The following is a 13,323-nucleotide window of genomic DNA, read 5'->3' as shown; positions in this document are numbered from 1 at the left end:
TCAAGAACTTTTGCCGGGTTTTAAATTTAACAAAGCGTGATGCTACTTACCAATAATCATATTCTTTATTACTATCAAGCAAAGGAAAATAACAAAAATTATAGTTTCTCCGTCTTTCGAGTACTGACTGAGTGGTCTTGAGGTACCGTCACATGGTATCCCAACACCCTTCTTCACACAAATTTTATGGGATCTATACACTGTGTGGATTGTTGGGGCACTATGTGACGGTGTCCAAGACCACCTAATAAATTTTCGATAAGGTGCGTTTTTGGCGATATTATGGAGGTTAAATTCCCAGGACTGTGTATTAGTTTTTGTTTCTATATACTATGTACCAGTTAAATAAAAAACGTAAAGAAAAACAAAGTGTGTTTTTGGAACTTCTGGTGTGTAAAAGAAAAAGGAATTTAACCAAAAGTAAAATAAAATAAAAAGGAAGACAGGAAAAATAATTTGATGGTCTCGAGGCATTGCCAGTGTGCAGTGTGTGTGGGGCCCACACACTTGTGTGTGTGGATATGTATATGGATGTGCACGTGGGTGTGGAGGTAGCACAACTCTTTTTCTTCTTTTCTATCCCAAACCAAGCAACGGAAAGGAAAAATTTTAAACTTGCCCTTCTTTTATCCTTCTTTCCCCAAGTTCCAAATAATACTCCTTGATTTCGTTTAGAACTGTTTACACCGAGCGGCTTGTGGCTTAGCTCGTTAAGGCTCGTTTAGCAAATGAGTCGAGCTCGAATTTGAATTTTGAGTTCGTTTAGTGAACGAGCTGAACTCAACATTCAAAAACTCAGTTCGGATCGTAAAAGATCATCTCGTTTCAAAAGGCTCGTTAAATAAATTCATCTGGCTTGTCTTATTTACGAACGTGGAAAGTTTGAGTATTTGACAAAGCTTGGCTCGACTCGGTTATACAAAAGTGTTATACTTAAACCACGTCGTATCTTTGTCAATAAAACCAGAGAAACGAACTTACGAAAAAAAGATTCACAAAAAACAGCCGACGAGAGGCAGAAGAAGATGGGAAGTGAGGTGAAGAACCCTAAAAACAAGCCGCAGCTAAACCCCAACTGGTCCCAGCTTCGCCAAGTACACTTTCTTCCCTCCAATTGCTTTTCACTCTACAAACCTCCACTCTCTCTCTCCGACTTTCTCTAATCATTCAATTGCTTGCTCTACAGAAACTGAACTGTCACAGCTCTAAACCAAAATCAAACGCAGAAACCCATCAAAGCGTATTGGGTGAGTAAATTCCTTTGTTTATGAACTTTGTATGTGTTTTTATAGTAGCTTCAATGCATTCGTTTGATTTTTTTTTGCTGCGAATAAATTACTGAAACAGGAAAGCGCAAGGAGAGGTCTAATGCGGAGTCCGATGATTCCCAGCCTAATCCTCTCACTCCAACGTCCTCCGATTGCAGGTGGATTCTTGGGCTGTGTTTTAGTTGTCTGGATTTTCGCAATCTCGGGGCTAAAAATCAGTCTTTTTGCAGTTTTCAGCAAAATTAGAAATGGACAACTTGTGGGTTTTACTTTGTTTTATTCTTAAAAAAAGGCACGTATTTAATACAGCATTTCTGTGTTTGAGATGTTGTGCTTGCTTATTCTGAGACCTATTTGACAAAGATTATTTTTTTCCAGATCTTGTGGGGAAAGTTCCTCCTTTGTTTTTTGGTTACTGCTAAATTGATGGAAGAGGGAAAGTGACTTAGATTGTAAGTCAGCTAGTTTTGAAGTATTGAAGACCGGTTAAATGATAAAGATTCTAGCTAAAGCTTCTTGCTTAGTTTATGGAGTATTACCATTTCAGTGAACCCGGGTTTATTTAGGGGTACACCTCCTAATCTGGCCTAGGGATGGCATTTGGGGTGTTCGGGACGGATATGGAGATTTCCGTACCCGATCCCCGAAACCGAAATGCTATCCATATCCACCCCGATACCCGAACAGGGCAAAACCAAATTAAACCAAACCGAGCTTTACGTCCCAATTACTTGGGGCCGGCTACATGAATCAAACACAAATCAACCGCAAATCTGCATCACAGAACTAATAATAGCACCTGCATCACAAATTGGCACCACAATAGAGCAAATCTAGGGGGGTGTGTGTGGGTGAACTACCAAACCCTAATCTTTTTGACTAATAAATAGATGAAGATGTATCAAGGCTTAATCTTTTTTCCAAGAAAACATAGAAATCAAGGAAAACAAAAGCTAGGTTTTCTTCAAAATCAAAACTTGATGAGGTTTGACACACCAACATTGAACTCCCAGATCTTTGGAACCCGATTGCAAGCTGTAGACTTCAGGCAAGGATGAGAGTCGATCGATCGATCGATCGAAACCTTAAATCAGGATCTGTAATCGCCGCTTTCGCCGAAGAAGATGAAGAAACCAGAGAGAGAGAGAGAGAGAGAGAGAGAGAGAGAGAAACCTCAGATCACCGACTGGAAGTTTGGAACAGGAGTAGAGAGTGGAGCTATGGAGTGTGGAGAGTGGGGTTAAAATGAGGCAAACAAAACCCTAAATAGTCGTATGTGTGTATATATATGTATGGGTATTTTTGTAATTAACTTGTTTCGGTTTGGTTCGGGTATCTACTGAACCAAAACCGAACCGAACCCGTTTGGTTATCTCCTACCCTCCACCATACCCGCACACATGGAAAATTTTTCGGTTATGGTTCGGATACCCATCGGTTCGGTTCACTTTGCCATCTCTATTCTGGCTAGACAGGTGCTAGGTTGACGGGTTGCATGTTTGGTAAGCTTCGGTCATGTGGGTCATCTTTTTGGAATTCAAACCCCGAGGGATTAGCCTTGTAGTTGTGGTTAAAGCCTGGAACTTGGGGGTTTGCTTCCTCCTAGGCCTTGCGCATTGTTACGATCATCCAAATAGTTCCATGTGTTTCTTGCTTATTGTAATGAGTTTTGCCCGTTTGGAATGTTTTCTTGGTTATTGAAGTACAAGCAAAGATGTCAAAATTTATGTCTTTGTATTTATTCTAGCTAAAAGGTTTGTAGTTCGGACTCTAAATATTGGTGATCTCAGCAGTGGAATGATAACAAATGACAAATATCTCATGATTCTTTTGACTTTGGGGTGGTAAGGAATGACATGAAAATGAAAACTTATGCTCTTATAACAGCCAAGTCACTTTGGACCTCCTAGGCTTCTACAACGGAAATATTATGTTTTGTTTTGTTTGTAGTTTCATTTATCTTTGTTATTATCCATTTTGTTTTGGTGTTTGTCAAGCTCCATAACTCGTCATCTATTTGCAGCGTGACAGATGCAATAGCGATGGATTGCGAAATGGTTGGTGTGAGCCCTCTAGGAAATAAAAGCGCCCTTGGACGAGTCACACTGGTATTATTAGTACTGTTTGCCTTCTATTCATGTCTCTTACTTGTACGTTAAGGATCAATATGAGCACCTTTAACCATCTTACAAGGATATGAGGGTTTCGTACTTTTCATACAAAAGTATAGACTCGTATTGGAAAAAAGAAGGAAAATGAATGCATGTTGAACTGTGATGAAGGTATGTTGAGTTGCATTGAGTTTGGAAGAATGACCATATATTTGTTTTCCAGTATTTTATTCCAATTTAATGAAGGTGATACAAAGAAAACAAACTGCAATATCTAAATTTGTTGCTGGAGTCTCGACAAATTCAAAAACCAGACAAGTCCCATTGTTGATCTTATCACATGATCCACATCACATCAATAGGTAGTAAGAGGCACATATAATTGTCATTTATTGCACCAGGAAGAGTCACAAACTGATTTCTGATAGGTCTTCTTGTATATGAGAATGATAAGTATCGTAATGTTACATGGTTGTAGTCCTTTATGTGTCGTTAGCTTAGCTTAAAACATTACCTACCATTTTGCATTTTGAAATCATATAACCTCAAGGAAGTTAGATTTGCATGGTGCGGTATCTGGATAAGCTCTTCTGGTAAGAGCTACATGATCATCAAGGTCCTCTGTGTTTAGTTTGAGACCGAGGCCATCGAGTTGTTAAATAACATGAATGTTGCCAGGTTTTGGTTACGTGGCATGAAATTTCTCAGAATGGGATGCTTTTTCAAAATTTTGTACGAATATTTGCATGATGAGGTTTTAGTTTCGTACTTCTCCAAGAACCATGTGATGTGCAAGTTGCTGTCGTCCTTTTAGCACAAGATGAAGTAGTTCAATTTGCAGAAATGTTTCAATTGGCTACTAGTTCATATTTGTATTGTGCTGGGTTTCGAGGTAGAGAGTGCTTAAAACTTATAACCATTATGATGCAATTTTCTACCACACTTGTGAAGTCAAATGATAGATCCTGATTGCTAGTACAAATGACATTATGAGAATTGCTTATCTTCCGCCATTGGCTATTTTGAACCATGTTTTTGTTTGTATGATTTTGGGTTTATCGTTACCTATACATTTTATCCTCATGTCATATAATTCAGTTTATGGCAGGTTAATAAGTGGGGAAATGTCATATATGATGAGTATGTTCGACCAGTTGATCGTGTTGTTGACTTCCGAACGAAAATCAGCGGCATCCGACCTCAGCACCTGAGGAAAGGTTGAACTTATATTTGTATATAGTAGTATATATTTGCTCCACACCTCCCTCCCTCTCAATGGGAAAGGGAGAAAAAATGTAGTCGCTTGGAGGTCATTTATTTCAAACTTCTAAATTCTGTTCTCAAGTAGGCTGTTCAATCATTCATTGTAAAGGTGACAAATCTGTTTGGTAACGAACAAACTGAGTGTGAAGTAGTGTGCAAAATTTCAGCAACAGTTGTATGACATCTTACGCATGTCTACGACATTATCTGCAGCAAAAGAGTTCCGCGTTGTTCAGAAAAAGGTTGCGGAGTTGATCAAGGGAAGTATTCTTGTTGGCCATGCCTTGCGCAACGATCTTAAGGTTAACGCACCTAGTTTCCCAGTTTTTTCATATATAATAACAGTTGCCTGAGAGTTTGGATTGGATTTTCTGTACAGGCATTGCTATTAACTCATTCAAAGAAGGATCTGCGGGATACCTCCGAATATCAACCCTTTCTGAAGTGAGTTTCCTCCTGTTTGCTGGATTATCGTAAACCCTATGTTCCTGTTTGTTGACTCATGATTTAGCTATGAACTCTTATGGTGTTCTTGTAGTAAGGAAGGCCGGAGCAAAGCACTTCGACATCTTTCAGCTGAGTTTCTCGGTGTGAAGATACAAAATGGGGAGCATTGCCCTGTTAGTTCTTATCTTTCTAGCTGGTGTATTTTTAGTTAATTTCACTCTTCACATTGCTGTTGTTTCACCATTTGATACGACACGTGCTGTGTATGTATATTGGTTTTTTCAACTTTTTTCGGGTCAAATCCCCCTTGAGGTGCCCGGTTTTGGGTTAATCCTGCCCAACAGTTTCCTGATGCTCTTCTGTATTTGTTTCTTGTTCTTGTATTGAATTTTTCTTAATATCACTTTCCTTTTGCATTTTGCCTAGCCCTTGTTGAAACCTAATGCTGATCTAGAATGTGTTACCGATTCCGTTGGTTTCAGATAGAAGATGCCCGTGCTGCGATGCTGCTTTATCAGAGAAACAAGAAAGAATGGGAGAAAAGCAACAAAGATTTCGCCAGACTAAAGGAAAAACAGAAGAAACGTAAACAAAAAAAGAAACCTAAGGAGCTTGAAACTTTAAGTTCCAACAACGGTACTGCGGCTCTATCTTAGCTTCATTTTGCTTTCAGAAGCTGCAGTAAACGCTTCGGAAGCAGCCTAAAACCATACCAAATGCTCAATGAAAACTCACTCAAATAGTTATCGGGATCGAAACAAGAATTGAGCTTGTCAGAATCACAATATGAAAAAGGAAGAACGGATATGAGGACACACCCTTGTGCAACTCTTTTTGCTTATCTTGATTTGATATTTAGTTGAATTGGTTTTATTTCATTGAATGTACGAATTTGCATTTAGATTGAATTTGTTAGGTGATTATACTGTAATACTCTTGTAACATGTCGGAGTAAAGATCAGTGAATCTTCTTTTTTTTTTTGTCTTTTTTTTTTTGGGTCAATCGGAATTTAAATCTTTTTTTTTTGGTCTAATCAGTGTAAAACAGATGTCCAGCATACCTTTTTATCTACAGAATGTAAGAAAGTCTCCTGCTAGTGAATGTTGTGTCTATGGTCCCAGGATTATCCGGGTGCGCGCATGCTGGTACGGGCACCTAATTATTAAAAACACGTTTAAGAGCAACAACTGCGCTCGTTGCATTTTTAAACTAGAAAGTCTAGGCTTACCGAGCGTGTGTGGAATCCACTCTGGATCCCCAAAAAATATAAAAAAATATTCATAAATTTTGAAATAATTTTTTATGAGGCTTTGTAAAATTAGCTCTAACGGAGATCGGTAAGTATTTTGTCTGGATTTGTAGGGGTGAGACTGACTGAGCAGCGGTGAAACTGAGCAATTTGTATGTACAAATTCAGAAAAAATACTTACAGATATCCATTGGAAGTGATTTTTTACAGGGTTTCATAAAAAATTATTTTAAAATTTATATGTATTTTTTTGTATTTTTGTAAGACCCGGTGCAGACCCACACTCGTTCGGTACACATGTGCAATGACACCCATTTCAAAATTTTGCAAGTTATAAACAAGTACTATTTACTAGTAATTCATTTATGAGAGAAATTTATTCACGGCTGCGTTATTTGCGGCTCCGCCTAATTTTAACTGTTTAAAAGTATTTTTGATTAAAAATAATCTCTTAACAATAAATAAGATTGAGAGAGCGCCCTAAATAAAATTAAATTTGTAAATAAGATTTTCTTTTCGTTTATAGCCATCCACGACATATATAGTTTTCCCGATCGGCCCAAGCCAAAGACCAGGTGCCCAACCTCTCTCTCTCTCTCTCTCACCGGCTGTTGGAGGCACTGAGACTATCATTAGAGGATGGGGAGACCGCCGAGTAACGGAAGCCCGGCCTTCCGCTTCAGCCAATCTGAGGTTCATATTCTCTCTTTCTCACTTCTCCTGTCTTGTCAACAATATGGAACATATCAAAACGGTCGCTTGATTTCAATGTTTTGCTATATCTGAATTTTTGCGCCAATATCTTCTCTAATTGCTTTGATTCTGAGATTTAAACCTGTTTACTGGACATTCCTTTTTATCTTTCATAGTTCGTTTATAACTTACGCTTTGTTTGGAACTGTTTATCTTAAATTTCACTCGGTCGTCGAGTATCGACAGAGTTTGACTTTGAAGTACTGGAATGAGTACTGGAATGTGGGTGTTAGTAAGTGGAGTTTGGTTGCTTGCCGTTTTTCGGGACTTTTCTGGAAACAAACCAAGGATGAAGAATAACAAAAAACTTTTATTACTCTCCAAATGGGGTACAATCAACAGAACTTAAACTACAGACCTACTTGTAAGTGAAAGAAGTAAATGACCGGAAAATAAAGGTACAAGGAAAGTAAAAACTGTAAAAAGTAGAAGCCTTTGGGTGATTGATCGGGGTATTTCTGACTCTTTAAGTCTGATATTTATAGGCCTGCCACTTTGTCTTCAAATTCAAACTTGGAACTTGTCCCTCTTAGAGTTTGAATAGGGTAGTTATTTGTCTGAAGCTTCCTGTCCAGATAAGGTAGTTACTTGTCCAAATGTCTTCTTTTCCAACATTCTCGACTCAACTGCCTTTGTCTTGATCCAGACTTCCTTTTCCCTTTCTTCAACCTTTGCCACGTGTCTTTAATTGACCGTCTTATTCTCGACAGGTTGGAATTTGGTAGAAGACTGCCATGTGTCCTTATCTCGACACAACTTCCTCGATAGTTTAAGAACATGGGAAAAGGAAGGGAAAGTTTAAAATTTTTTCCTTCCCTTGTTTTGTTTGAGAGAGAAGAGGAGAAAATGGCGAAATAGGGTTCTAAGCACAGTGAAATTTCCCCCCTCACATTTTCCTTATTAATTATTTTCCCTTCTCTTCCCCCACTTTCCACAAGTTCCCATGCAAAATTTATCAAGACTACTACTCCTCCGTTCCAAAATATTTGTCCGGTCTGCAAAACGATGACTTAAAATCATACAAAATTTAAACTTTTTTAACAATTTACTAGATATCAATGAGTTCTTTTAATTTATGAAAAAAGTTTGAATTTTTTCTTCAAAAAATGTATTATTTTTAAGTCCTGTCTTGAGGATTGGACAAACACTATGGGACGGAGGTAGTAATACAGAAATAAGATGCAGATTGGAGATGTCTTTTTTATTTATATGATGTGGCCATTCGCTTGCGATTAAACTATTGCCTTATTTCATGAATGGTTCTATCTCATATAATTAATTTCTAGATTACGTGCCTCTGCAAACGAACTAGCTCGAATTTGTTTTGAGGTTGAACATATCGGGTTTTAGGTCCTTGTTTTTGTTTCTTCATTTCAAATGCATTTGAACAATACAGCACAACATACCTTTATTCATGGCACTGACTATGATAGCATCTTTTGGGAGGATCTAATAAATTTGAACAACCTCAACAATGTAATTTTATTGGTCTACTAGGTTGTAGAGATGGAAGCTATACTGCAAGAACACCTTAATCAGATGCCAACACGTGAAGTTCTTGAAGCTCTTGCTAAGAAGTTCAGGTACGTAGTTAACGTCCATTAAGCTGAGAATTCAATACTTGGAAACTGCTTGCTCTCCTTGCAACACAAAATTCTGTTCATGCCATTGCTGTCTTTGGTTTTAGCGGTTCGGCGGAGCGGTTGGGAAAAGTTGAAGTTCAAATGAAACAAGTAAAACACTTTCCCTTGATTGCTTCTTGATGATCCACACAAAGAATATATCTTCCTAATTCAAGTAGTTTTTTTTAAGGTGTGGAATTGGTTCCAGAATAGGCGGTATGCTGTCAGGGCAAAAACAGTTAAGGGTCCTGAGAAATTAGGTGTTACACCTATGCCTCGCACTGATTCAACTGCAGTGAGAAGTGTTCCTCAAACCCCTCAATCAACGAACGCTCCTTCAGGTAGGATTAAAACCATTCAAAGACTAAGGTTCTTTAGCACATGTATCGGGTGGTCATAGATCTCCTTTATATTTCCTTAGCAATTTTGCCTCTAGTTTGTATTTTGGATTCTTTTTTTGCTTAGGGAATTCTTCTTTGGGGTCTCAATAGCCTATGCAAATACGTATCTTGTATTTTGATGCCTAGGGCCCTAGAGTATCATACCTCTAATGACTCTCCATGCCAAAGTGGCACTGAGTCGAATATTTTCACGTTTTACGTTGTGTTATAGCTATGCATTGTTCCATATGATTATAATATATGCACATTAGCGCATATGCTATATCTGTGGCACCCTCAATTTGTACACGTCATTTTGAAATTTGTATAGATATTGTAGTTTGAATTAGTAAATGTTCTGGAGAAAATAGTCAAGATACTATTGTACTCGTATGAAGCAATACTATATGGTGTTATTACTTTTAGCCAAAGTTCTTAGAATCTTCCATCTTCAGTTCTCTTCGTAGTTTGCTGGAGGCTTTCTGAAGGAAAAATGGATTACACAGCCTCTTCTCAAGCGACCCTTGTACTTTTGAAAAATCCCAAAGTATCCCCTTTCTTGTGGGTTTATTCTTTATTCTGTTGAGATAATAGAGCAAAAAGTTAGCTCAAATGTTCATTTTCTTTGCCATATTGGAGTGACATTTAGTGGTCTAAAGGTTGGAGGTGAAATGCTTTAGGGTTTCAATTGTGAATTGAAGGAGCATTGTAAAGCACTTTTCTCATTGATTTCCAGTGCAAGTGATTTTAAATTTTCACCTCGTGCTGTTTAGTTTACCATGTGGCTTACTTGACTGAGTTTGGTCATCCACTCTGTTTAGTTTACCTCGTGCTTGGTTTTAAACGTCACTAGCACATTCAATATAGTATGCCCTAGTCTTAATTGACGGTATCAACTCTAGTATTACAACACATGAAATGATACTTTCAGGTCTGAAAGATTTTAATGTAGGATAGAACAAAATATGGAAGTGTAAGATTACTAAAAGTAGGGTGTCGTACTTGATTGAGAATTTCTCAGTTAGTTATCATAAACAAGGGTGACCTAAGGAGTATGTGGACCACTTACTTGGAAACAGATGTTATAAGATATGAATGAATTGTGGAAGGTAGTAAGCATCGGTTGACAATTGACATAAATGGGAGAAATTTATGTGACTAGGTTTATTTAGTAAATTCTTGGTAGGAGGGATCGATTGTGGATGAAGGTGCCAAACTAAGAGAGAGAGATTGTGGAGGACATGGGCTGAGATGATGAGAACGCACATTATTACTTCATACTTGGTGATTAAATGTCTTTCAATCAAGCACGCTGGGGAAATAGATATATTATCTGACCTCGGGTAAATGGCATTAACATATTTTGAGTTGAGGATGCATATGAAGTTCCGGCTTCATCAACCTACCTGCAAAACTTCACCACTAGGAATTGTTCGAGACATTGATTGTCAAAAGGGAAAACACATGTTTTTATTTCGTTTTAGTTTTTTCTTTTTCCATCTCTTACTCTTTTTCTAGGTCTGTCATGTTTCCTTCTCTTCTCTCATTCTCTATTTACTTGAAGTATGTAGTTGTTGCTGGGGTACTGGAGTACAGTTATATGCAAGTGAGTCACGAACATTAGTTTATTTGAGTGAAATGTTGCATGGAACAGGCCTTAGTCATGTAGGCCCTGTTCAGTTTGGGTTTTGAGGAAGGTTTTTAAGAGAAATGAGTGGAGAGAGATAGATAGAGAAAATTTATTGGAGACCGTGCACAGGGGATTTGAGACCGCAGAACGAACAAGGTCCTAGATTTTGACTGATTCCAATGATCAGTGTAATGTTTGAGAAACAAAATTACAAGTCATTCATAGCCATCTTTACTGTTGTAGTATTTTCTATGTCACAGAATAAGGAATAGGGAATTACTCTTGATGGTAAGAACTATGTATGACTTGCTCATTGGTGCAAGGCAGTCTCCCCAATGTACAATCGACTTACTTCTTGTATCTGCCAGCCTCTTTGCTCTTACCGACTTTACGGGTCAAAATTTCAGACTTTCTTACTTTCTTTGTATGGTTTCATTGTCGTAACTTCATGTTTGACAGTTCTCTTCTTCATAGCATCCTACTTCAATTGTGTTGTTCTTATTGTGGTCTTCAACAGTTCCAAGTTTAGGAAGGACAGTTTCAGATCATACACAGATGGAGTTTGAAGCTAAATCTGCAAGGGATGGTGCATGGTCAGTATTGTTGGCATTTCAGGTTTTGAACTTCTGGGTTCTAATTATGTGATGTTTGCCCACATCCTCTCAGATAAGTAACATCTATGTAAGAAGATAATAGTTATTTCTTGCTCTTCCTCAGGTATGACGTCACAATGTTTATATCTCATAGATCTCTTGAGATGGGTGATGCGGTAATTCTTGAATCTTTTCTCCTTCATTGCTTGATTATTTGTTAGAAGGCAGAAATATTATCCTTGAACTCATTGTTTGGAATTTTGTAGTCTTCCTGATTGTTATCCTTAATTCCTTCCTGAGTCAGTTCACCCATCTTTAGACTTTATTCCTAGAGATGCATACTATAGTCTGTGCAAGTATCACATAGTCTGTACAAGTATAAGGTTCTTGTCCATTTTGGAATTCTTTATACTCTTCATGAACTATCATCTGGTTCCACCCGATTATACATATAATGCACAATTAATGGAGAGGAAAGGTCTTCAAATGGGGATATGGAATATAGACTTTGTTAATGAACTCTGTGGTGAAACCTTCAAGAAAATGCAACCTTTTCTTGGACTTAAAGTCTTGTTCCTTGAACATGTTGTAAAGGTTGAAAACTCCGGTTGGTTTTGTGAACTAGTCTTGGTCTTTTGGAGCGACTTCTTCCTTGACTCAAACTCTGGAGTAATTTAGGACGTGCTTGTTCGGTTTGCTGGTTTCGGGGCGGAGGAGGATGAATGGATTAATGTCCGAAAGCATGTCAGACAACGGTCTCTTCCATGCGAATCATCAGAATGTGTTGCAGTCCTTCCTGGGGATCTAACACTCTGTTTTCAGGTATGGATATTCGCGTAATAATGCTTTAGAATGAGTATATTTCTCAATGTTTTGTTAAGAAGACAAATTTATCAGATCTTGACAATCGCTACTTGATGTCTTTATAAAAAATTTCAGGAAGGCAAAGAGCAAGCTCTTTACTTTGATGCTCACGTTCTTGATGCACAGAGACGGAGGCACGACGTAAGAGGTTGCCGCTGCAGGTTCCTGGTGCGTTATGATCATGACCAATCTGAGGTATACACCTAAATATTGTCTCACTGAAGAGCCTTCTTTGAGTCATTATGTATTGCCTGGAACAGCACTTTCTCATTCATTTGCAGGTATCTATGGGAAATAATTCCTGCTTTTGACAACCTTGATTGTAAAAAGTTAAAAATCACATATTTTCTCCTTTTTCAAATTACCGCACAAGTAAAACAGTACTCTCAGTCGCATGCAGTTTCATTCTTTCTATTTTGCACCCATGGAACATACGTGTATTGTATGCAACTCATGTTGACCAATGTGTTTGTTTCTGACTGTTGCTTCAGGAAATTGTGCCTTTGAGAAAGGTTTGCCGTCGGCCAGAAACTGATTACAGGTTGCAGCAACTTCTTGTCAAAAACGAACCGGGACCCGCCAACCAGCACAAGACTGGTGCGGATCCCCCTACATCCAACAGTTTGAGGGTTTATCCTCCTATTGAACCAAGGATGCAAAAACAGCAGCAAAAAGCAGAGGGAATTTCAGATGCTGTACCTGTGGTGGTTCCCCCTACTTCTCTTGGTAATGTGAATGTATCCACTGAGGCTAAGGTTCTGCCACCAAAAACTACTGAGGTTATCTGTTCTGGTGATGCGGGGACTTCAGTTGTCGTGCCACCAGCCAATGTTGCTGTGACAAGTGGCACTGCCACAAGCACCGTAACAAGCACCGTCACCAGTGACTCCGGTCTAAATATACAGCAAGGATGAGAGTAGGTAATTTGACATGTTCGGTGTCTGTCTTGGATTTTTCGTTGACTTCAATTTCAATATTTTTCTTTCGTTTAGAAGGTGAAGAAGTCATTGGATAGTGAGGCTGCCCTACCTTTGTTGAGCTCATCTACCCAACTAATATAGTGTTCCGGAGGTTAAGCTTGAAAGTAAAATATGTTCAACTTCAGTTCAAGTAATAAAGTCTACCGTCTTTATTATGAACAA

At 38.3% G+C, this 13,323-nt stretch overlaps 2 protein-coding genes across 4 annotated transcripts; both read left to right on the top strand.

The window, feature by feature from the left end:
- Positions 1-943: 943 nt before the first annotated feature.
- On the top strand, positions 944-6,134 carry LOC131323373 (uncharacterized). Its single transcript, XM_058355131.1, has 9 exons — positions 944-1,094; positions 1,187-1,247; positions 1,348-1,426; positions 3,292-3,376; positions 4,488-4,596; positions 4,856-4,944; positions 5,022-5,086; positions 5,181-5,262; positions 5,572-6,134. Exons 1-9 carry the CDS (start codon positions 1,026-1,028, stop codon positions 5,743-5,745), a joined length of 813 nt encoding a protein of 270 aa, XP_058211114.1. The 5' UTR covers positions 944-1,025; the 3' UTR covers positions 5,746-6,134.
- Positions 6,135-6,872: 738 nt separating this feature from the next.
- LOC131323371 (protein SAWADEE HOMEODOMAIN HOMOLOG 2-like) lies at positions 6,873-13,323 on the top strand. Of its 3 annotated transcripts, none has more exons than XM_058355130.1 (9): positions 6,873-7,032; positions 8,590-8,675; positions 8,780-8,825; positions 8,923-9,055; positions 11,242-11,317; positions 11,442-11,493; positions 11,996-12,139; positions 12,257-12,376; positions 12,673-13,323. In XM_058355130.1, exons 1-9 carry the CDS (start codon positions 6,979-6,981, stop codon positions 13,093-13,095), a joined length of 1,134 nt encoding a protein of 377 aa, XP_058211113.1. In that variant the 5' UTR covers positions 6,873-6,978; the 3' UTR covers positions 13,096-13,323. The 3 variants fall into 3 exon arrangements, with proteins under 3 accessions (XP_058211113.1, XP_058211112.1, XP_058211111.1); XM_058355129.1 differs by having other exon boundaries at positions 8,905-9,055; positions 11,254-11,317; XM_058355128.1 differs by having other exon boundaries at positions 8,905-9,055.

This window comes from Rhododendron vialii, chromosome 4a (assembly GCF_030253575.1).
Source record: "Rhododendron vialii isolate Sample 1 chromosome 4a, ASM3025357v1".
NCBI classification, from domain to species: domain Eukaryota; kingdom Viridiplantae; phylum Streptophyta; class Magnoliopsida; order Ericales; family Ericaceae; genus Rhododendron; species Rhododendron vialii.
This window is presented reverse-complemented; position numbering and strand designations above follow the sequence as displayed.

What these genes read in the sequence shown, in the direction of transcription:
- LOC131323371 (XM_058355128.1), top strand. Translation starts at nt 6,979, where the DNA reads ATGGGGAGACCGCCGAGTAACGGAAGCCCGGCCTTCCGCTTCAGCCAA. An exon ending in GCTCTTGCTAAGAAGTTCAG is followed by an intron (nt 8,676 to 8,779) that starts GTACGTAGTTAA and finishes CTTTGGTTTTAG; the next exon opens with CGGTTCGGCGGAGCGGTTGG. An exon ending in ATGATCATGACCAATCTGAG is followed by an intron (nt 12,377 to 12,672) that starts GTATACACCTAA and finishes CTGTTGCTTCAG; the next exon opens with GAAATTGTGCCTTTGAGAAA.
- LOC131323373 (XM_058355131.1), top strand. Translation starts at nt 1,026, where the DNA reads ATGGGAAGTGAGGTGAAGAACCCTAAAAACAAGCCGCAGCTAAACCCC. An exon ending in ACTGGTCCCAGCTTCGCCAA is followed by an intron (nt 1,095 to 1,186) that starts GTACACTTTCTT and finishes CTTGCTCTACAG; the next exon opens with AAACTGAACTGTCACAGCTC. An exon ending in AAAATGGGGAGCATTGCCCT is followed by an intron (nt 5,263 to 5,571) that starts GTTAGTTCTTAT and finishes CGTTGGTTTCAG; the next exon opens with ATAGAAGATGCCCGTGCTGC.